General features: G+C 43.0%; 1 protein-coding gene and 1 long non-coding RNA gene across 6 annotated transcripts; one reads left to right on the top strand and one right to left on the bottom strand.

Annotated features, from left to right (window-relative positions):
- Nucleotides 1-4,128: 4,128 nt before the first annotated feature.
- Nucleotides 4,129-17,417, bottom strand: PLEKHF1 (pleckstrin homology and FYVE domain containing 1). Of its 5 annotated transcripts, none has more exons than XM_065567110.1 (2): nucleotides 17,277-17,417; nucleotides 4,129-6,313 (listed from the first exon to the last, which is right to left on the bottom strand). In XM_065567110.1, the coding sequence occupies exon 2, from the start codon at nucleotides 6,291-6,293 to the stop codon at nucleotides 5,472-5,474; it is 822 nt and encodes a 273-aa protein (XP_065423182.1). In that variant the 5' UTR covers nucleotides 6,294-6,313; nucleotides 17,277-17,417; the 3' UTR covers nucleotides 4,129-5,471. The 5 variants fall into 5 exon arrangements, with proteins under 5 accessions (XP_065423182.1, XP_005289922.1, XP_042708155.1 ...); XM_005289865.5 differs by having other exon boundaries at nucleotides 4,129-6,307; nucleotides 17,277-17,416; XM_042852221.2 differs by lacking the exon at nucleotides 17,277-17,417 and adding an exon at nucleotides 14,348-14,484.
- Nucleotides 17,408-18,850, top strand: LOC122173911 (uncharacterized). Its single transcript, XR_006174938.2, has 2 exons — nucleotides 17,408-17,579; nucleotides 18,240-18,850. It is a non-coding gene; the product is annotated as an uncharacterized LOC122173911 (long non-coding RNA).
- The last annotated feature ends 4,929 nt before the right edge of the window (nucleotides 18,851-23,779 follow it).

The raw sequence follows: 23,779 nt of genomic DNA, 5'->3' as shown, positions 1-23,779 counted from the left end.
CACTTCCTGTCCTAAGCTGTTGCATGCTCTGGATTCCCTGTGAAAGAAGTGGCAGCTTCGGGGTGAGGGAGCAAAAGCACCCAGCATACAAACCAGAGCCTTTTCATGCACTTCTACTTGCAGCGTGATCTCAGCTATATCATCAGGCTGTGCAAGCAAGAGCATATTTGACCATGCTGCTTGTACTCCAAGTGGTTCATGTGGCAGTGTGAAGGTAGGAGCTCTTGGGAGGTCTCTAGGTAACTCAGTTCCTAGGGGTTTGGTATAATCTGGCCTGATGCAGCCTTGCTTAACTCCTTCCACACCCATCCTAACACCTGAAAACTGCAGCCTGAGATTGGGCTTAAGTGAGCACACCTCTTCTTGCCACTGCTGAACCGGCTGTGGTTGGCTTGGGCCACGTGCAGCAGAATTAATAGTATGTAAGGATCCGCCCATCAGCTGCTAAAGGATTGTCTCTTGCTTTTGGACAAAATATTCCCCAGTGCTAATAAACCCTTCTGAAGACTGCTCTAGCTTGCACCAGCTGCCAGTGGGAGCCAGGGATTGCTGGGTTGTCCAGTGGCTGTGAGGGTTCCGGAGGGTAGAGCATGGATATGGCACCTGAGGAAGTCTTAGGAAGTCCTTGCAAGGTAGCTAAGCTGGCTTTAGGGCAGCTTTCTGTTGAAGAGAGGTGCAAAGCTGCTCTAATTCAGTGGAGCATCTGCCTCACTCGGCTGAGACATTTCTTCCATCTGAAACCAAACTGTTAAGGGTGGCTGCTTTTTGGTTGTTGCTGGTGCAGACTATAATGTGAAATGATTATTTGCACTGTTCCCGTAAATAGTATTCCAAACAGGCTGTTAAAGTTTGGAAATGTTGCCCTAGTCATCCACATCAGACAGCCCCACTCAGTATAGTGCAAGCGAGTCATCTGTATCTTTGCTGAGGAAAGCCCCAGGCATGGTAGAGCTGGGGTGTGCAGGACAATTGAGAGGCAGGAGGGAAAAGTTAGCACAGAGCCACTCTAGATTATAAGCAGAATATTATTTTTACAGCAACAGGTATTGAGGAACCATCATACGTATTCAGCACTCAGGTCCCAGTTGCAGGGGAATTCGCTGTGGGTTCATGTACAAAATATACAAGAGCTTCTGGTGAATGAGAGCAAATTTGGCTTTAGCAACTTTGTTCTTCTTTACATATTAAAGAACCAAAACTTAGACCAAAGAGTCAGACAAGCAGAACCAATATTTTTAGGATGAGCCTCAAGGCGCAGTATAGATTTGCCTTCTCAGTTCCTTCTTTAAATAAATAAACAAATCCCACATTGACTGAAAGATCGGCTCTTTGCTGCTGCAGAGCCAATGGTGAATGGCAGGCCAGATCTCCGACTTGGCTACTCAAATACCCATTCTCCAGCGCTGATCTTACTGGGGTGCCCTCACACGCTTGTAAGCTGCTCCCAGTCCACAGTATGATCACTGTGGCACACAGTGTGTGTTGTCCAGGCAGCACCCTCTAGAATCTAGAAGCCTAGAACATGTCTTTAATTTACTGCAGCTCTTTAGAGCCTTTCATTTCACTTTACTCACAACTCAGATGGGTCACTCTTACCTTTCATTCTGCTGCCTTTGTAGCAGGCTGCTAGGCTAGTTCCTTTGTTCACTTCATTCTATTGCTATTGACTTTGGAGAGCTGAAGCTGTGGTTTTCAACATTCCATGAACTTTAGCTCTGTTTTCCTGTCATTTTGCTTGGAAAGCCTCCAACACATTCAGTAGGTCACATGCCCCAGAGCTGACATTTCTTTGCATTGCTCAACAAATGGAATGTTTCTCTTTGCTCTCAAAAGCTTCGGGGACACCCCTTACACTGCTGCAGAAAAAAGAAAGGTTACCCCCGCCACATCCACCAGAAAAGCAGCTCATTCTCATGCCAAAAATGTCTCCCAACTCTCTCAATGGTTGGATGCCAATTAGTCACTCAGTCTCCATTTCGCTTGGCTTGTCACCCCCCCCCCTTGCTCCAGTGTCTATTGAAACAGGCATGAACTTCTCTGAGTGCCCAGACTTTACTCCCCTGTTTACCTCCTTGCCCCGGTACCTTCCCTTGCCTGACAACCCTTCTACCTGCAGCTCTGCACCACTCCTACAGCTTGTCTTTCTGGTCCTGCAGCTCTTGCACCCACTTTAGTCCAGGTGTAGTCAGCTGGTTCTAGTCCTCCCTGCTTTAGCTCACAGTTTGTGTGTGGAGCTGGCTGTCACCATTCTAACACCACGTACACCGTGCAGTGCTCTTCCGAAAGCACTGCATTGGTCAGTTGCCTAGCTGCAGAACTCAACATCTGGCAACACTTCCCCAAAACTGCTGCAAAATGGGGCATTTACACTGGAGTTGGAGGGGCAGGTAACCCTCTCAGCAAGAGTAGTGTCACTGCATAGCAGCCACCAGCGAGTGCTGCAGGAAGATCTCCCCCAAAAAACAAACCTGGATACTTTCTCCCTCAAGGTCAGTATTTGTGATTAACATAGGCCCAAGTTATGTTCAGTTGTCATGCAATTAACACACAAAACCTGCACGTTGCCACTCTCCCCTGTTTAAAATTCCATAATCAAGCCAGCAGAAGGATTTATTTAATTCCAAAACAATGGAGCAGTCATAGGATCAGGCCAAAACAAAAACAAAATGAACAAACAGCTAGTCACGTTAAAAATGCAGGTGGTATTGTATTAGTACAAACCCTGCTGTAAAGCCTGTGTGTTCACAGGGCTGGGAGCCAGGAATCCCCAGGCTCTGAACACCCACCCAAGTCACAGCTAGCTGGTCAGGCAATTAAAAGAAACAAAAGTTTTATGAAATTTCCTGCCCAGCAATGGTTGTAAAACTTACCAAATAAGTGTGGTGCCAGGGCTCCTCAGCCTGAACAGTCTCCTCCTTGCTGCCACTAGTTTAGATCCACTGGTGGCAGTGATCATGGGAGACCCATTGTGAGCATGGCTCCTGGTGTTTTGTGCACTGTGTATCTGAAACTCTTGTCTACACTAACGTGCCTACTACCGGTGGTGGTGGTAAATCAGTGTTAGCAGCAGTGAGAAATTTTGTAGAAAAAAAGCCTACTGTAGATAAGCACTCATAGCACGTGTAGAGCTCTCAACTGCCAAGTATATTTCAACCCCAGTATCTTGTTTAGATTCACATTAGGGAAGTTTGGGGCTTCTGTTCTGGGCTTTCGTATTTGATATTTGTAATTACTTATTTTTGTTAAGGTCCTATTTTGTTTGTGAAGCCTATACTCACTTGTGGGAGGGAAGCTTTATAAATGCACTTGCCACTGTTCATAATTATGAACTAGAATTTGAAGCGGGATGGAAAAAAATAGGACTCAATGTTCTTTATTACTCTAAAAACCAGAAACATGTGTTTTGGTCATGAGGTTTGTTGGCCATTTCTGCACCATCTCCTCCCCCTCCCCCCCCACAGAAAATACCACTTCAATTACTGCAGGGGTAGCAAGAGTCTTGGGAAAACTTAGTCTGCTGAGAAAGAATGGAATAAACAGAAAGGAAGCCGCAGACTTGGATATTTTTCAGTAATATTCACTTTCAAGTAGTAAATAGAAAACCCCAATGTTCAGTACATGACTGAAGAGTTGCTGCTGAGTTCACCCTAGACTGGATGTGTTTAGATCAAAGCATATGACCCAATGCTTGTTTTTTTGTTAAATAACAGCACATTTACTTTTTTGTCACTTTTTCCCCCTCTCCTCGGCCATAGCTTTATTGACAATTGGTTGAATAATACAAACTGGCTGGACATTGGCAGTATATAAAAAAGGAAAAAATAAAACCCATGAGAATAATTGCTTTGAACTAATTAAAGAAAACAACCCAACCTGGTCATTTGGCATGCAATTCAGTGTTTAGACAGACTGGACTATGGTAAGGAAAAAAATATGTTGAAAATTACTTTTAACTAAATTCCTGCTCTAGAGTATAAAATACACAATATAAAATATGCAGAAAAGGTAGCAACTGAGCTTTTGTTGTACAGTTATTTGCTGCAATACAATTGCTGTTGTCTAATTTTCACTGATAGTAAATGATTTTAGTTACACATGAGACGAAAGGCTATTTGAATAGACACAGTCTCACTTGAGATTAACTTTAATGTCAAAGTTCAATTCTAATTAAGCATATAATGTTATGCCCTGAACCTGAAGCCACTCACATGTGCATAACTCTGAAGTCAGCAGGACTGCTCATGCTTGAAGTTATGCAACATACGTTTGCAGCAAAGGCTTGGGGCCTTAATGAGCAAGTGAGTCACTGGACATTGAGTAATTTCAGCACCTCATAGAATCTGACCTTAGTTTTGACCATCCACCCATCCCTTCACCACCTCTTGCACTAGCTCTACCACCCTGTGCTACATCACCCACCAGGCTGGGGTTCTTCCATCCCTGGGGCAGTGGAATCTGGCTGGGTTACTGATTTTGAGACCTGGAAATATATATGTATGGGGCAGGGGTGGGGTGATTCTGCTGAGTTGAGCCAGCCTCTTCTTTCTCACCTCACCCCTAATATAAACCTTAACTCTCCCATTACCTTCTGTCATCACAATGGCTGTTCTCTGGCTGGGAGGGAGGACTTCTCCAGTGCTGTTCTAATGATGCTCATGAGAAGTCAACAGGTTTCGCTTCAGAGCCACACAAGACTTCCCGTTCCTGAGATCACCGTTTCCCCAGGGCTCCCAGCTTCAGGTAGCTTGGGGAGCAAAAGGCAGTCTAAAAGTCTAACCCAGGTCTCTGCTGGTTATTTTTCAGTATCTTACTGTACTGAGATCAAAGGGCACCAGCCCAGGTTTCCATGTACTTCAGATTTCTAGTTCTATTGTTTTATATGTATTTAGTGCTCATGACAAATCCCAGCCTTGGAGGCGAAGTCCTCTCTTCCCTACAGAGGAGGTACAGCACAGGCAATAGCAGCACAAACTACCCCATCAATGGCCCTCTAATATCAACGAAAGGGTCCACCCCCAGGTGAGTAGTATATTTGAGACAATAACAATAATACTTAGTTCTTGTATAGAGATCAGTAGATCTCAAAGCTCTTAGCAAAAAATGTCATTATTACCCCATTTTACAAATGGGAAACTGAGTCAGAGGGGAAGTGACTTGCCCACGATCAGCCAACAAGCCAATGGCAGGGCAGAGAACACAACCTTGGTTTACTGGTTCCCAGTCCAGTGCTCTGCCCACTATACCACACTGTCTTGATGTAGGCCATGCCCTGCGAGAGTAATATGACACAATACTAGTTCTCTTAAATCACTAGAGACTGACTTAATCAGGAAAACACATGAAAGTAAACGAGATAAAGAGGGGCTAAATTTCACCCTCTAATGTACGCTCACCACTGAAAATACTGAGGGCTATGCGTGGATCAGAAGTCAGAATTTGGCTCCTCAGGCTTTAAGCCAAGGGTAAGAAGGTCAACTATGGAAAGATGACCAAGGTACTTCTGAGGCATAAAACTCTGCGTCTCCCGGCCACCGTTCCACTTTGTCATCATCAGATTTATCACTGTCATCACCACTAGATGGTTCATAACCAGTCATGGAAGAGTCAATCTGCTCTGGCTGTCTCAGGTCAACTTCTGCTTCCTTCTTCTTTTCTGCTATCAACTGCCTGTAGCATAGGCTACAGACCCTCAGCGGCTTGGGGGACAGGCGTGGCATCAGAAACCTCTGTCTGGAGCAGTCCCCACACACAACGAAGCCACACTTCCGACAGTGATGCCTGCGAGTGAGCGTGGAGAACTTGGTCTGTGTGCAGCGCATGCAGATATCAGTGGCCTTGTCGGGTATCCAGGGGGCAGCATGCTCCGTGGAGGGCTGCCTGCCTGTCTTTGTCAGCAGATGCCTAATGCATTCTTCAAGGTGACTGAGCCATTCTTTCCTTTCTGTGAGGGAGGCTGCAGAAACAACAAAGGACTTTTTCGAAGTTTTAATCATCCATCGGTTCTTCATTTGTAAGGTATCCGGCAGTGTCTCTAAGGTGACATCTTCGAGAGGTATGATGTGCTGGGAGTTGTACTTCCTTTTGTTTATCACTATGCTCCCATACACGAGGATGTCATTGAAAAGAAAGAATACCCGAGGCTTCGGCTTCTTGCGGCATTCTTTGGTCAAAATGCCTTCACCCAGAAGGACTCTTCCTGGCACAGCTAAGGGTTGTCCAGATGCCCCAAAGCAGTTTTCCACGGAAGCAATGCGTTGACTGTTAATTTCAGTGTTAACCAGATGGTCCACCATCTCCTTCCTTCACTCTAGAGCTGGGGGGAGGAAATAAAGTTATAAAACTGTGTTCAGCAAACAATTGCATCAATCCTAGCTTCCAAACTGAACAGCAAATTTAAATAGCGGTAAGTAGCTTTTCAAAGAGCCAAGGGAGGAGTTTCAGTTTTCTGGGTGGTACTACCCAGCAATCACTTATCAAAGCACTCCTTAAAATAAAAAGTAAAACCCACTGAAGTGTCTGATCTATTCTGTAGCAGGCTGATATTGCCCATCTCAGGAATCAGAATTCAGTTACCCAACCCTCTTATATCACACACTGGATAAGTATAAAACTCCCTACTGTGGACACAATTATACCAGGATAAAAAAGTGCTTATACCAGTGTAGCTTATTCCCATTCATACATACCAAAGCCAGAAGGGCCCGGTGACCATAAGAGCCCCCTCAATGCCCACTGGCAAAGGGTTCACTGCTCATGTAACAGCAACTTGTATCAAGCCTGACAAACTCACCACACTTAGCTCATTGCTCTCATGATACTGATCTATAAAGAATGTTGTGTAAGATATCAAAGGAAAGCCAGTGACACACTGGTCATTAATATCATTGTGCAATGTATGTGTTAACACTCTATAGCAAATCATGGATACTTACTGATTTTATTTTAAAGTCTGTAACAAAGCAAAGGGGAAAAAAACAGGTTTTCTTCCAGATAATTATTTTCCCTCCTGTCTCCCTTCTCTAATGTAAATTGCATACCTGGTGTGCAACATCAGCTGAGCCAACAGGCTGCAGTGTATTCGATCTCTTTGAGACAGCAGACTTGGTAATTTCTGTTAGTGTCCAGGGACAGAATACTGCAAAGGGGGTTTGGGAACTGGGAGCACCAAGTGCTCCCTGCTAGGCAAAATAAAGGTAGGGAGAGTCCTAAGGAGTTTGCTTGGCTGGCTGGGAGCTGTCACATGGTTTAGCACCAACAAACATCCAATCTAACATATAACATCCACTTTTCTAACATCCAATCATCATTTAAAAATGGTCAATGATGGAGAATCCACCATGACCCTAGAGAGTCCTGTGGCTCCTTTAAGACTAACAGATGTGTTGAAGCATAGGCTTTCGTGGGTGAATACATGCGTCTGACGAAGTGGGTATTCACCCACGAAAGCTTATGCTCCAATATGTCTGTTAGTCCATAAGGTGCCACAGGACTCAGTCTGGATCTGTAAAAAGCAACAAACACGGCTACCCCTCTGATACATGACCCTAGGTACAGTGTTCCAATGGTTTATTACTCTCACTGTTTAAAAAAAAAGAAAAAAAGTACCGCTTATTTGGTCTGAATTTGTCTAAGCTTCAACTTCCAGCCACTGGACTGTTTTATATCTTTCTCTGCTAGATTAAAGAGCCAATTATTAAATATTTGTTCCTCATGTAGGTGCTAATGGACTGTAATCAAGTCACCTCTTAACCTTCTCTTTGTTAAGCTAAATAGACTGAGCTGCTTGATTCTATTAATATAAAGCATGTTTTCTAATCCTCTGATCATTCTCATGGCTCTCCTCTGAACCCTTTCCAATTTACCAACATCCTGCTTGAATTGTGGGCACCAGAACTGGACAATATTCCAGCAGCAGTTGCACCCATGCCAAATACAGAAGTAAAATAACCTCTCTACTCCTTCTCACGATTCTCCAGTTTATGCACCCCAGCATTGCATTAGCTCTTTTGGCCAAAGCATCACAGCGGGCGCTCATGGTCAGCTTATTATCCACCACAATCCCCCAAACCTTTTTCAGAGTCACCACTTCCCAGGATAGAGTCCCCCAATCCTGGAAGTATGAACTGCATTCTTTGTTCCTGGATGTATAAGTTTACATTTGACCCTATTAAAATGCATATTGTTTGCACCTAGTTTTCCAAGAGCTCCAGATCACTCTGATCAGTGATCTTTCCTCTTCATTATTTACCACGTCCCTCAATTCTTGTGTCCTGTTCAAACTTTAGCTGTGATGATTTTATGTCTTCTTCCAGGTCATTGATGAAAGTGCTAAATAGCATAGGGCCAAGAACCTATCCCTGCGGGACCCCACTGGAAACACACCAGCTTGAGGATGAGTCCCCATTCATTTAAAATTATATGTTGAGACCAACCAGTTGGCCAGGGTTTAATCCATTTAATGTGCATCATGTTTAGTGTTTTGGTGTTTTTGTTGTTGTTGTTTTTTAAATCAAAATGTCGTATAGTATCAAGTCAAAAATACCTTACAGAGTTCTTAAGTATATCACATCAACACTGTTACCTTTACCAAACTTGTAATCTCATCAAAATAAGATAAAAATTAGTTTGACTAGGTCTATTGTCCATAAACCCAGATTGATTTGAATTAATTGTATTACTGTCCTTCAATTCCTTTTGAAGGAGGGAGGGATAGCTCAGTGGTTTGAGCATTGGCCTGCTAAACCCAGGGCTGTGAGTTCAATCCTTGAGGGGGCCACTTAGGGATCTGGGGCAAAATCAGTACTTGGCCCTGCTAGTGAAGGCAGGGGGCTGGACTCAATGACCTTTCAGGGTCCCTTCCAGTTCTATGAGATAGGTATATCTCCATTTTTTTTTATTTTATTAATAGAGTCCCATATCAAGCTGTTCCATTATCTTGCCCGGCATCTATGTCAGAGTGACAAGCCTAATTACCCTGTTTTTATCCTTTTTAAAAATTGGCAAAACAATCATTTTTCTAATTCCCCAGTGCTCTGACTTATTGAAAAATTAACATTAATGGTCCATTGAGCTCCTCAGCCAATTCTTTTAAAACTCTTGGATACAAGTTTTCTGGACCTGCTGGTTTAAAAATGTCTAACTTCAGTAGCTTCTGATGAGCATCCTCCAGAGATACTAGTGGAATGGAAAGAGTGTTATCATCACTATATAATGAGACTGCATCAAGCTTTTCCCCCAAAATACATAAAAAATATTTACTGAAGAAGGGGAATTATCTATACTGCTCTAAGGCACCTTTGTACTGGCAAAACTGCATCCACATTAGGAGCTGTATCAAGATAACTATATCGGTGTTTAAAAAAACAACACCCCTAACCAACAATTATATTGATACAAAAACTGTGTTGAGACCAGTCCATAGAAGTCAATACAATCTTACAATCCCCCCCCCCCTTTTTTAAATGTCACTCATGAAAGGTGCTTAACAGACAGGCATAAAAACTAGAGCTCTGTCTGTACAGACAGACCCCTACCCTAAAAGGGGTTGCCTTTGCAAGTGTGTCCATACTAGCAATTTTTATTTAACCTGTTATTAGCAACTTGTCCAGCTGTACTAAGTGCTAGTGTAAATAGAGTGCAATTGTTTTTACCACCATCTACACTAGCATTTATTGGTACTAACCCCAGTGCAGCTGCACTCCCTGCTACTAATGGGTGGAAAGACTGCTAGTGCAGTGATCTAAGTGGTGAAAGGGCAGTGCAGTCTCCACACCCACTCAATTCTTGGCCTCGCTGATGAGGCTACCAACTAAGGCTGCATAGACAGACACTTTCCTCTACGCCGGGGGGGGGGGGGGGGCACCTGTGGCTCCGGAGGCACATGCAGCTCTTCAGAAGTTAATATGCGGCTCCTTGTATAGACACCGACTCCGTGGCTGGAGCTACAGGCACCAACTTTCCAATGCACCGGGGGGTGCTCACTGCTCAACCCCTGGCTCTGCCACAGGCCCTGCCTTCACTCCACCCCTTCCTGCCCCCTCCCCTCAGCCTGTAGTGCCCTCGCCCCCCCCAACCCCCCCCTCCCTTCCTACACGCCACAAAACAGCTGATCGGGAGGTGCGGGGAGGGCGTTGATCTGCGGGGCTGCCAGTGGGCGGGAGGCACTGGGGGGTGGGGGAGTTTATGGGGGCTGCTGACGTATTACTGCGACTCTTTGGCAATGTACATTGGTAAATTCTGGCTCCTTCTGCTCTAGGCATTGGAATGAAATAATTAATTGAATTCAAGGATACCACTCACCACCCAAATGGTAACAGCTCTGATCACCGCAAACCCAGGCTGGAACCGAACCAGAATTCCAGAAGTGGAAGGCTGCGTGCTCTATTATCAATTCTCTGAGCTATCCCCTGTGATCCTCCTCTTATTGGACTGACAAGACCAAAAAACCACCCCAAACAACCCAGCCCACGCAACCCAACCCCTGCATTTATCATACCAAGTGTTCCTTTTGTTATTTGTGTTTCCAGTTACAAGACACGTCATTCTGAAAACGTTCTGAATAGTATTAAAGGAACTAGATCACAGCATACTCATTCCTCCCTCTCACCTCCACAACGCTACTCCCCTGTTCAACATTTTTTATTTTAAAAGTACCGGGTTAAGTGATGTGAAAGTAACTCCTTTAAGTCCCTAATTTGGGGTCAATTAAATACTTTCACGCTCATGACGTAAAACCTTCCTCCACTTACACATTTAAAATGCTGTTTGTGTTACTGGTATTGGCCCCAAGTCTCTGTGTCTAGGTGTAATAATCCACAAGAAACTTCATAAACTGAATCACTTCCTTTTAGACAGAGGTAGCTCGGAGTTCACAGGGGATGTGCACAGGTCCTTGTTTCTGTTAACGTTCCTTATAGTAGCTAATACATAACTACTTGTTATCTCAAAAAACTTAGGTTTCAGAAGATCTAAAAGCCACACGGTGCTTAGACGTCTTAGCGTCAGTGATAGATAACTACATGGAGAAAATTCTAGACAAACAATTTACATTCATAGAGCATTTTTCATCTCAACACACCCTTTTAGGGTAGGGATAGGGAAAACACAACCACCTCCAGAGTAGTATTAAACATCATACAGTGACACTAAGCAGTTTCTAAAGCAGCAGCAGCCAGTGAAAATTACTGGAGACAATGAATTAAGTTCTCCAGTTTAGATTGTGGCCAGGAGACTGCTATTAATAACCATATTGTTTACAGGAAGCTTAGGGCCAAGTTTTCAAAACAGCTCAGCTGCCACTTAGGAACCTAGATAAAGTGGCCATATTTTCCAAGCACCCACCAGTTATCATGAAGTAAAATGGGCACTCTTGGGTGCTGAATCTGGCTGACCACAGATGACCAAGACCATGTCTTTAGCAGACATGTAAATACAGTGCCTCAGCAGCAAGGTGCCCCAAATGCCATACTGGGCATTGGCTCTGTATGGATTCAGAGGGAAAGCCAACATTTCTTCTGGAGCACCTGTGTTTTCCTTGGCAATCTTTCTTCCTAAGAAATGATGGAACCCACAATAGCTACCTTTTGCACGTTGTTGGGATCATGTCCCACACAGGCATGATGAGGCGAATGCAAGCTATGAGCAACCAAAAAAGGACAAACCCATGACCTCCCTTGAATTCGGAGAAGGCTCTAATGACCCTCTGACTCACTTCTATCAGGATATACAGTATTTCTTCAAGGCTTTGAGACAGAGTAGATTTGATGGATTCACACTGCATTACGCACATCTATTCATCAATGTGTAGTGTAGTCTAAATCCAATTGCAACCTCTACCATACACTGATGAGTGAGGGAGAGTAGCACAAAAATAGCAGAGATTTTATTCACTCTTCCTCTAAAGGTCACACAGGAAAAATTTGTCTGTCGTTGGAAAATTTCTCTGAAAAAATAAAATATTAGCAGACCATGACTTCTGCTCTGTGAAGTACAAACGGAGGAAAAAGAAAGACCAATAATTGTGTCAGGGATGTTTAATGGGATACAAATGCCCCCAGGCCCATCCCACTAAGAACACAGCTGAAACTCCGTACCCATCTACTCCACTCCCACACATAAGATTGTTGCTGGAGGCGGCCTTTCCTAGTTATTTGAAGGTGGTGCTCATGAGTGATATTAGAATGGGACTTACATGCAACTTATGCCAGAAGGCCCAAGGGAGCAACGAGATCTACATTTTCTGAAGTAATGTTCCAGTGACTTTTCCCTTTAAATAAAAATATTTTGAATGTTGCATTATGGGAATAACTGTCTTCCCTTTGTGTTGGGGAGAGTGGAGAGAGAGTCTCGGTGTAACCGCTTAGCTGGTCGGAGCAGATGAGACTCCTCCAGCCGGAGGCGGTTTTCCTGCAGGCATGGCAAAGCCAGGATTTAACTTCTGCACTTCCCATTACAACGAGTCTACAACCTGCAAACATCGTTCTCCCTCCTGCCTACACAGACATTGCACAATAAATGGATGAAAGGTTTAAACAGAAGAACGACTGTGCACAGAGGGTACAGCATGGCCCTTGGATAAATGCCATGTACACTGATTTTCCAGATCTGGAGTCTTGCCTACTTTTGGACACGTACAAACAAAACCGTAGGAGAGGAGCTTTGAGCACAAAGGAGATAAGAGAGACAGAACGATACACAGCCAAAAGAGAAATAGAAATAATAGAGGAGAGATTGAAACAAGGGCAGACTGGTGTGGGGGAATTCAGAGTATAAGAAAATACTGCGGATAATTTTGGAATTATCAATGCAGAATTGGATAGTTTTTGCACAGACTCTTGATCCGGCTTATGGCAATCTCACTGCATGGTAGTATAAGAGCTTGACTCCTGGGTTCTATTCCCAGCTCTGCTACTGACTCACCATGTGATCGCCTCCTCTCTTTCCCACGTTACTTATCTGTACAATGGGTAAAATAAGCCTTAGCTCTCTCAGAAGGGCTCTGTGAGACTATTAGGGTATTTAAGAAGGGTTGAGTATGCGTAGTGTGTTTAGCAGCTAATTCGAAAGGTGGAGCAGGGTTCAGGACAATGCCCTGGTGAGAATCCCACCATGCCCCCTTCTTTCCCAGATGTTGAGGGGTTGGTTGGCTTCTCATTAGGCATTGGACCTGGACAGTGGAACCTCAACTTTCCATATTAGTCTGTGACTTTTAGGTTAATCCTCTATTTTAGAAGAATGGTAAAGTTTCGTAGTGAGTGGGAATGCATGGACGGTAAGGAAAGAGAGAGGGAGAATTCTATATACTTCCTACACTTCTAAATAAACTGACAATGTAACCCCAGATTAAGGATATACTGCCAGAAACAGAGTAAAATTTTCATAAGCACCTTACTCCAAGTCAGTGGGACTTAGGCTCCTAAATCATTTAGGAAATTTTTTAACTATCATGCTTATTTTGGCTCTTACACAGCACAGAACACTTGCAAATTTTGTTACACCAGAACAATGGGACAAGCAGCCTGGATGTAAACACCCTTTCCACTCCCAAATGAGAGAGAAACGAAAGGAAATACCAGTCTAGTGGCATACTTGGATCTGGAGATTATATCCTTGTACCCCAGAACCCTAACCTGTTACTTTTTGAAAGCAGAACCATTAATTACCCAAGGAAAGAAAAAAAATCCTCCAAACCACTGCTTGTTAGTGTGTTGCCAGTATGGGGTCAGATGGGCAAACAGTTTTATTACACATCCCTGGTATCTCATAATCCCGCCCATGGATTTCTGCCTCTATGGTAAAATTTGCTCTGATTTAATCAGTTCAAAAAGATAAAAGAAGTTAACTTCCCACCTTATTCCCCAAGGAATAAACGGCTTATTAAAGTGAGTGTATACTTCTCAGATAAACTGTAAATTACCATTGGTTTATGGATTATGCATCAGGCTGAAAAACCAATTTTACTTTAATAACATTGTGATTAATTTAAAATATTATTTAGTTTTCTGTACAAATGGAAGGCACTGCATGAATTTAGGGCTTTTTTTACTGGTAAATAAAACAGACTTCTGGGAACATGCAATATTGTATTTTTTCCCTCCCACCAATTAAGTGAGATACCATAATTTAGGAATAATAAAGTAACAAGCAAATTAAAAACTCAGGATGCAATTTCTGATCCAGACTATTAATTTGGGAAAATGTTATTTTTGTTCTGCTTGTATCAAAGTGTGTTACAATGGCTCAGAGAAATATTAGTTATTAAAATAAATGCTATGGAGCTAGTTAAATCACTACAGTATATTTACCAATAAACAGTAAAGTGTGGGCATGCATATACATACATATGTACACAGAGGTGCCAGTTGTGACGGTGGGTTTGTGTAATGTGGTCACCAGTCCATCAACTCATTACAAACAGCCATCAAATAGTAAAAACTTTCTCATTACAGAACAGGGCCCAATTCAGCCTGCTGCAATTGATGGGAATAGCCATGTGAGAGAAGTATTGTGTACACACAGATCTGTAGGAGGAAGGAAAGGAAAGAAACGGAACCAAGGTACAGCCAAAACAAGAGAGGTGTAGTAAGTGGGGATGGTTGCATACTATTCTAGTTTCCCTGGCATTTGACAAACACCTTTTTTGTGGTATTCAACTTGCTCTATAGATGGTTAATATATATTAGTTAATAAAATACACTGAACTCTTTGTTTCCACTATTCGATCATTTGGAGTAGTAAATTATATTTTAAAAAATTAAATAGTTCATTAAGAACATGACAATTAAACACAGTGCACAGCTGTTTCAGTCCTTTAAACTGAAAGGGAGCGTGGCTTTGGGGAATGCTGCCTCAGAACAGTGCAGCACAGGTATTTTTCACGCTTGAAAAATGGGCTCAACATTTTTAACCAGACTATATATACACAAATGACTTATGCAACCTTTAAGTGTTAACCACAGAGGCCTGGTGGGTTTCCTATGGAGAAGTAGAAGCGTCAGCAGTGGCACCTCCCCCTCTGTGCTGTAACAGCTGTGAGTGCAGGCAGGGGATACTCCAAGTGCCCGGTGGAGTCCATGAGAATGACCACACATCCACTGTCCATTCAGAAACCTCCATGTCATAATTGATATCCTTCCAATAAAAGAGATCTGGGCATGTCTCCCTCTGGAACCCTTCAACAGAGTACCAGCTGGAATCAGGCCACCTTGGCCTGTGATCTTGTCACTAGCTAATATGATTTCAGTGGATGAAGGTATAAATACCTTCATGGGGAGAAAATACTGGGGACTAAAGGACTCTAACTTAGTGGAGAAAGGCATATCAAGAATGAATGGCTGGAACTTAAAGCCAGATAAGTTCAAATAAGAAATAAGGCACATGTTTTTAACAGTGAGGTGATCAACCGCTAGAACAAAGTATGAAGGGGTAGGGGTGGCGTCTCTCTCCATTTCTTGAAATCTTCAAATCAAGCCTGGATCCGTTTCTAGAACATAACTTGTGTCTGACTAAAGTGTATTAGGCTCAATACAGGAGTAACTGGGTAAAGTTCTATGGCCTATGGTATACAAGAGATCAGACTAGACAATCTAATGGTCCCTTCTGGCCTTAAAAATCTAATCAGTTCTTTGAGGCATCTTCTCTATGTAACACCAAAGTGCTGCAGGAAGTGTTGCTAGTAATCAGTAGTTAGCACTCTTCTCTTTCATCTTGGTATTAAACAAATGCCCCAGGATGGTATTACAAACCACTTAAGTTGCTAGAGGTGCACACTCTGCAAGAGTAGAGAGATGCAGGGGCATAACTGCACGTGAAAAAGTAATAAAATAAATCAGAATATAACTCTAGATGTTGCAATTAAACAGTTTCCTGATTTCATATCAAAGCATTTCAAACTATATTGGTTCAGTTATAATACTGATTTCCTGAGTTCCACACAGACTCTGCTCTCCCGGCACCTGAAAGCTGTCTGTGCAGGTCACAATACCACATAAAATGCATGATGCATAATTCCTTAAATGGCAAAAAGTTACAAAATTTGCAATTGATATTGAAACATGGTCATGTATTTTAGAGGGTCATGTATTTTAAGCCTATTTTTCCAAAAGAAAAAAAAAAGATAGTAAATACTTAGCATATATATAGCTCTTGTTAATCCAGGATCTTAAAGTGCCTTACAAACAAGTGAATTAGGTGAGTATTACTATACCATTTTACAGATGAGTACATTACTGCTAATCATATACATTAAGAAAAGAGATTAGAAACACTGCAATCACATTACAGAGGCATTATAGAAGGATTATGACTACTGTTATTATGATTCAGTATTTGTAAAGCACCAACAACATGCTCAGTGTTGTAGAAGACACAAATACAAAGAGTTTACAGTCTAAAAGATAGTGAGAAGAAACAAAGGAAGTCCCAGGAGCAATGCTGGACTAAATCATACCCTGAAGGATTCTTGGGCATTTACTGTTCTGAATTTTCTCTGCTAAACAGTGTTTAAAATGTGCTCTGTGCTTCATATTACTGGATCTTATGACTAAGGTGTTCAGTAATAAACATTCATGTTTGTAGGGCACAGATTTCCAAACATGTTGCTCAATCCAAACATTTCTAAACTGACTCAGGGGAAGGGTGACACTGGACTGGGAAGATTTTTGCGTGGCCTTGTACCAAGCTCTAAGGGCCCAGTCCTGGCACCCTCACTCACAGCGAGTAGTAGCTTACTATGCAAGCGGTCTCACTGACTTCACTGAACTTTTTTGTGGTGCAGGGTGTAACTGAATCACAGAGGGTGAGCCAGACCCTGCCAGTTCCTGCGCTGTACGTTGGCGATAATACTACTTACCTACCTCACAAGGTTGTGAGAAAAAAATGTATTAACGTTTACAAGGTGCTCAGATTCTCGAGTGACTGGGACTAGAGAAGTACCTATATAAATAGACCCGATCCCACTCCCAGTGGGAGCCAGTGGGTACAACCATGTCAACAACGCAGCTCCACGGACTTAACCCCTGCTACCTATTTCCCACTATCTAAACACTGGGCGCTCCCAGGTGAAATGCAGCCCAGGCGCGATCCCCGGCGTGGCTCTGCCAGGGACACGTGAAAGTCAGCTGGGGTGCGATAAAGTTCCTGCTGTTTGTCACTCAGATGCGGCTGCTGGGGGCACGGGGAGCTGAGGCGGGCTGGGGTCCTGCCGCCGGCAGCGAACGCCTCTCCCGGTGCACACGGTCCGGTGCTGGAGCAACCCGCCCCGCCCCTGCAAGTTTTACCTTGTGCTTTTCCCAGCCGGATCCCCTGCCTCTCGACCCGTCCCGCGGCCGCCAGGGGCTTCGCGGACACCGCAGATCCCCGCTCGCTCCCGGGGCTACTGCGCTCCGGCTGCCCGCGGCCCGCACCGCCCAGCCCTGGAACGCACCGCAGCATTCCTCGCTGCTCCTCCGGAGGAGGGGAAAGCGCTCAGCCAATCAGCGCGCGGAAGCCGGAACAGGACCGTCCGGTTCTGGAACGCTCCGACTCAGCATTCCGCTCTGACCACGCCCCTCTGGGGGACATCGACCAATCGCAAAGCCAGAGTGAGAGCCCGGCCAGGGGGCTGAATGGGGGGGAGGGGGGCACAGAGGGGCTGTAGGGTCCCCAGCCGGGGAGTTCGGGGATCCAGGGCCCGTAGAGTAGGGGGAGGTGGGGGGAGAGCAGGGCCTGAGGGAAGGATCCGGCTGCTGGCGGTGAGGCAGGGCAGGGCACCCAGCCGCTGTGAGTAAGGGGGAGCAGGAGGAGTCATCACGGTACCAGCTGGGGAGCAAGGGAGCCACCTAGCCGCGGAGAGAAGGGACGTTGGGACACCAGCTGTCCCGAGGGACTAGGCAGAGAAGCAGTTTGTGGGAAGTTTTCTGTGTCGGCGCAGACCCTGCTGGAGCCTTTCTCCGTGACACAGGGTGTGTGAGAGATGGGGCAAATGAATTGCCCTTGCTGAGGTTCAGAGAGGATGATAAGGGGTTCAGTGCCTGAGGTATGTAGAAGATCTGGAACTACATACATTCCAAAGGCTTGGAGAAGTTTGCATGTTGTGGGGTTGGGCGCTATTTTAGTGTATGGATGCAGTGAAAATCATGTCTTGTTGTATCTCTCTTCTGTTTTGCTCTCAAGCTCATGGATGAAATCCTGACCCCATTATAGTCAATGGGAATTTTGCCATAGGGCTCGAATCTCACCCTCTTTGTTTCTTCTTGTTTCAGTGATTCCCCTCACCACAGTCTGACCAGATCTCTTTCTCCAGCGCACCACCAGTCTCGTTAGTGCTTTTGTGGATGGTGCACTTCATGCTCCTGCTTACACTCCTGAAGCACACCAGGGCAGTGATGGGAGCTGAGTGTCCCCCATGAGAAAGTTTTCAGGCAATGCTCCTCTGAATGGAGCTTGTGGTTTTAAGTACAGGAAGTTCTTAGGGTGACCAGATGTCCTGATTTTATTGGGACAGTCCCAATATTTGGGGCTTTTTCTTATATAGGCTCCTATTACCCACCACCTCCTGCCCCGATTTTTCACACTTGCTATCTGGTCACCCTAGAAGTTCTCCCATACTGACAATGATCTAATACAGAACTCTACATGTTCAGCACCTCTGAAAATCATCCCCCTTTACGGTGTCTCAGTTGGGCACTCAAAAATGGAGGAATGCAAATTTAATGAAAGCATCTGAAAATTTAGATTTACTGTGGTAACTCTGCATAACCTCCATTAGAGTTATATGAGCCTGCACTGTTCTATAATTTAGAGACTTGCTTGCTTTCCCAGTTTATAATGAGAACTGATGGATCTCTCAAGATATTAAATGTTTCTTGTACAAGTTTTAGTTTTCTTTGGTAAGAAAAATATGGAAATAGCTCTATATATTTTAAAGCTAAAACATCTGTGTAATCATGGGAACTTACAAGGTCAATTTTTGTCTGTCAGCCCTTACATCTTGATACTGTTCTTCATACTTCATAGGCGTTTCTGACTGCTGAAAGTGGACTGACTAATTGTGGGTACAAATGATACGCCGTTCCTGACATCTTTACTCATGCACATAGCCCCACTGAAGTTTTGTGAGTAAGCGTTGCTGGAATGGACCTTTGAAGGGCAATGTATTTTTTAAAAATTGGGAGAGGGAAGCGGGCTCAGTTTACAGCAGCACAGAGTAGGCATCAATGTTGAGCTCAGTTTTTCACTCTTAGAGTTTTATTCTGAGATTCGTTTTTCTTTGCAGCTGGTGAAGGATATTAGGGTGCTGTCCAAATACACCAGAGAAAGAGAAGCACCGAAAAGGCAGACTTCTCTAAACCACAGTTTGTGGGAAACGGATGTATACCTCCCTCGCCAGCCTTTTGACTGGAAATGGGTGTAAATTATTGAGAATTGTTTGATGTTAAACCCCAATAAAAATTATCTTAGAGTTTAACTGCCTTCAGAATGATACCACAGAATCGGAAAGATCTTACAATTTAATACTTAGCTCAGTGCTGTTTGCATAATACTTGCAGTCAGATATGCAAAGATTGCAGCAGGCAGAAATCGGTGCACTGACTAATATATCAAAAGCAGTCCTAGGACTCTGTGTAATTCAGGTCTAGCCAGTAATAGTTTATAATGCTTAAGCCTTTCTTTTTCCAGGTGTTAAGCTCACTTTCAATCCATTGTTAACTTCTCCTATTCATATCCTTTATCCCAGTGACTCAATGTTTTGAATGACTTTTCTCTGGGATTTCTCATATTAATTGTAATATGTTCAACCCTTTTGATTTTTCTGAAGTGTGATTAAGAATGGCCAGTTGGGTTAGACCAAAGGCCCATCTAGCCCAGTATCCTGTCTTCCAACAGTGGCCAATGCCAGGTGCCCCAGAGGGAATGAACAGAACATTCCCTGTCGCCCATTCCCAGCTTCTGGAATGCCGAGACTAGGGACACCATCCCTGCCCATCCTGGCTAATAGCCATTGATGGATCCATCCTCCATAAATTTATCTAGTTCTTTTTGAACGCTGTTATAGTCTTGGCCTTCACAACACCCTCTGGCAAAGAGTTCCACAAGCTGACTGTGTGTTGTGTGAAGAAATACTTTCTTTTGTTTTAAACCTGCTGCCTATTAATTTCATTTGGTGACCCCTAGTTCTTGTATTATGGGAAGGAGTAAATTATACTTCTTTATTTACTTTCGCCACACTAGTCATAATTTTATAGACCTCTATCGATCGTATCCCCCCCTTAGTCGTCTCTTTTCCAAGCTGAAAAGTCTCAGTTTTATTAATCTCTTCTCATACAGAAGCTGTTCCATCCCCCTAATCATTTTTGTTTCGTTAATATTTTTAAACACTGGACTGTTGAGCAGATCTAGCACCTGGCTTGGCTGAACATTCTGTGACTTATGATTATCTTTATTTTCTCCATCCTCAGTCAAAAGTGGAACAGTTCAACCAACTGCTGTACAATGTTATGGAGGCTGCTGTCTCTGAAAGTATATATCAGGGGTTGGCAACGTTTCAGAAGTGCTGTGCCGAGTCTTCATTTATTCACTCTAATTTAAGGTTGCGAGTTCCAGTAATACATTTTAACGTTTTTAGAAGGTCTCTTTCTGTAAGTCTATAATCTATAACTCAACTATTGTTGTATGTAAAGTAAATAAGGGATTTAAAATGTTTAAGAAGCTTCATTTAAAATGAAATTAAAATGCAGAGCCCCCCAGACCGGTGGCCAGGACCCAGGCAGTGTGAGTGCCACTGAAAATCAGTTCGCGTGCCGCCTTTGGCACCCGTGCCATAGGTTGCCTACCCCTGGTATGTATCAGTCCTGGTCTGTTAGCCAGTCACACTTTAAAATTGGCTTCCGTTCCTTAGTTCAACTTGGCCCAAGTGCCTCAAGTGGAAAAATAAACCCACAGTTTGACAAAGTCCTAAAAATTAAGCACTTGTGAGACCAGTCAGAAAAGCTACAGCTTGAAGTACTAGCTTTTAAAGTCCATTTACCTGTTTGTAGTTGTAGCTATCTAATCTACTGCCCATCGCATTTTTTCTCCAACAACACTGGTTTCTCAAGAGCAGAAATATCTTCAGCCCAAGTTTGAAATAAATTTCCTTTATTTCAAAGCAAATAAAGGAAATTGCAGCTGTTCAGGCTGAGTCAGCCAAAGGTAAACTCTGTAGGGGAGAAAAAGGCTCTTTATTATCTTCTAGTGGCAAAGTTATTACAACAGCCTGCAGGAAAAGGATTAGTCTATAATGTTAACAAAAACATCTGGTAAATCCTGAGCTAAGAGTACGTTTAACTGAGCATTTAAAAAACAACAGGCATTTTATAAAACTATTCTCAGCACAATTCAGTGGAAAGACTCAACTAACATACTTAGGACTTCAGAGCCAGTAGGGTCCTAAGAACTCCAGTGGGCACTATTTTTTAATTTGCTTCATGAAACGTAACATTAGACAAAACAAGCTTTAAAAATAATGCCATATAGGTATCTGTCAATCAGGAATTCTGCAGGGTGTAGTGTGATTATAAAGGTTAATTAGCGTGAATTTGGGATGATCATACTACTTATGAGTGGCACAGCCAATGTGTAAGTTATGCACATATTACAAACAACTGCCAATAAAACCTTTATACCACACCACCCTATCTCTTGCATGAGCCTGATCTGGCTCCCACTGGACTCATTGGAAAGACTCCCTCTTTGCTAAAAAGTCTTTGAGTCCAATTGTGCAGAGCTCACAGAAATAATAGAGCTAATAAATGTTTAAATCACCTAAAATAGCTTTTCTAGACTTAAAAATGTCAGTTTCCAACAGATCATTAATTCAAATAAAGAAGTCTTGATGTTCTGTCAGACACATCCAGTCCATTTGCTGGAAGTAAATTTTGACACAGGTTGACTTTGAAGTTAGCCTCTCATTGTCCTGAATAGGGGTAGGTCCCATCTTTCCCAGTGCTATTATCTGAGTAGGTCTGGCTGATGAATCAACAATACACTGTCTTCCTTTTAAAAACGTTACTATTGTATTTCGCTCATGTACTGAGCTTTATTCTAAGGATCTTAAAAGTGTTTTACAAACTGTAATTAAGCGTAACACAATCGGTGAACAAGGTAGATATTTTATACCCTTTTTTACAAATAAGTAAACTGGGCCACAGAGAAGCAGAGTGACATAGTCAAGGTGATGCAGAGCTTTTGATCACACTTCCACTGAAGATGGAAATAATGGGAGCTTTGCCATTGATTTCAGTGGGGAGTAGAGTCAGATTCAATGAATCATTGGCAGATTTAGGAATAGAACCCCAAAGTCCATGACTCATAGTCTCATGCGCCTAACTACTTGACCATATTCCATCGCTTGAAGTTGAAATTATGGAAGCTATATCAAATATGTGGGATCACCCTACATTCATTAAAAAGAAATCGGCAGATTTCTAGGGTTGCACATTTGGATCATCCTAGTATTACAGTTTGTTGTGATTCATCCCTATCCACTGCTGGATAAATCAGTATCTTAAAAACTGTCATTTGCTGAATGTTTGTACAGTGCCTGGCACAATGGGGCTCTGATCTTGTTGGTCTTTAGGTGTTGCTGCAACTTAAATATTAATGAATAATAATTAAGAATGACTATGTAAATTACACAGGATATTCCTTTGGTATATAGAGAAATAACAAATTCTGTTCTTACCAAGGGTTGAATTCTAAGAAAAAATAGGAAAGCGAAGTGTTAAACTATCATAAAACCATTTGTATTTAGCAGCATTTTTGGCAAGGTTTCAAAACACTTTTATTGTTAGGCTCTGAAGAAGTGTTTTGCTTTTGCTAACATTTGTGCTTAGCACTGGCAGTGTTTTGTGCAGTTCAGTACTTGAAAAAGTCTAGGAAACATGGGCTTCATTTGTCCCTTGCCAGTTTTGGATGAGAAATAGCAATAATGAGGCAGCTAGATGGAGAGACGCTTTTTAGGGGTTTCCCTAGGAAGCAAATAGCAGCTTAAACAGCTTGTTCTATTCACAGTAGATGATACATTTAACCTCAACAATTATATAAGGCCTGATCCAAGCCCATTGAAATCAAAGGGAGTTTTACTATTGACATCAATGGGTTTCGGATCCAAGACATAATATATAGTTTAAGCTCTTTGTGCATCTATCTTTTTGACCCTAAAATACCGAGGATAAATATTCTTCTCAATGAACTGTACTTTATATAATGCCATACATATGGATAGTACTGTATGAAAGGAATGGGTCACAAATAAATAACAGACTCGAAACAGCTTACAATTTAAAGGCATGAACAAGTAAAATCCACTTCTTTATACTTCTCTGGTCAAGTTGAGAATCAGTAGCAGGATGGTGGGGAGTGTCGGAAGAACATGAAAGAATGCATGCAGAAGTGCAGGGAAAGGAGCTGAGCCAGAACTTGCTCCTTTCGAGATTCTGGACTCGCCCTGCCTCCAGTCTGCTCCTGACATCCTGAACCAGATTTCCTACCCTTCCCTTCAAAACTCTGAAGACAAAGTGTTCAAGTGGTGGTGACCTGGGATCTGGTCTTTTGCTAATGAACTAGCCAGCTTAAGGATGTCTAGTGTACTTTCCGTCTAAGGAAACGAGTGTATGTCCAAAGCCTTCCCAATGATTTACATTATAGCAAATGCGGAGTGATTGCTGGAGCTCTAGTAACATTGACATCACTGCATAAACACCATAAAGATAAACAAGAGGCCTCCAAATTGTGTCCATTTCAGAATAACCAGTGGCTCAGA

This window comes from Chrysemys picta, chromosome 14 (genome assembly GCF_011386835.1).
Source record: "Chrysemys picta bellii isolate R12L10 chromosome 14, ASM1138683v2, whole genome shotgun sequence".
NCBI lineage: Eukaryota > Metazoa > Chordata > Testudines > Emydidae > Chrysemys > Chrysemys picta.
The sequence above is the reverse complement of the archived record's forward strand: the minus strand, read 5'-3'. Positions and strand labels throughout refer to the sequence as shown.

What these genes read in the sequence shown, in the direction of transcription:
- PLEKHF1 (XM_065567110.1), bottom strand. Translation starts at nt 6,293, where the DNA reads ATGGTGGACCATCTGGTTAACACTGAAATTAACAGTCAACGCATTGCT.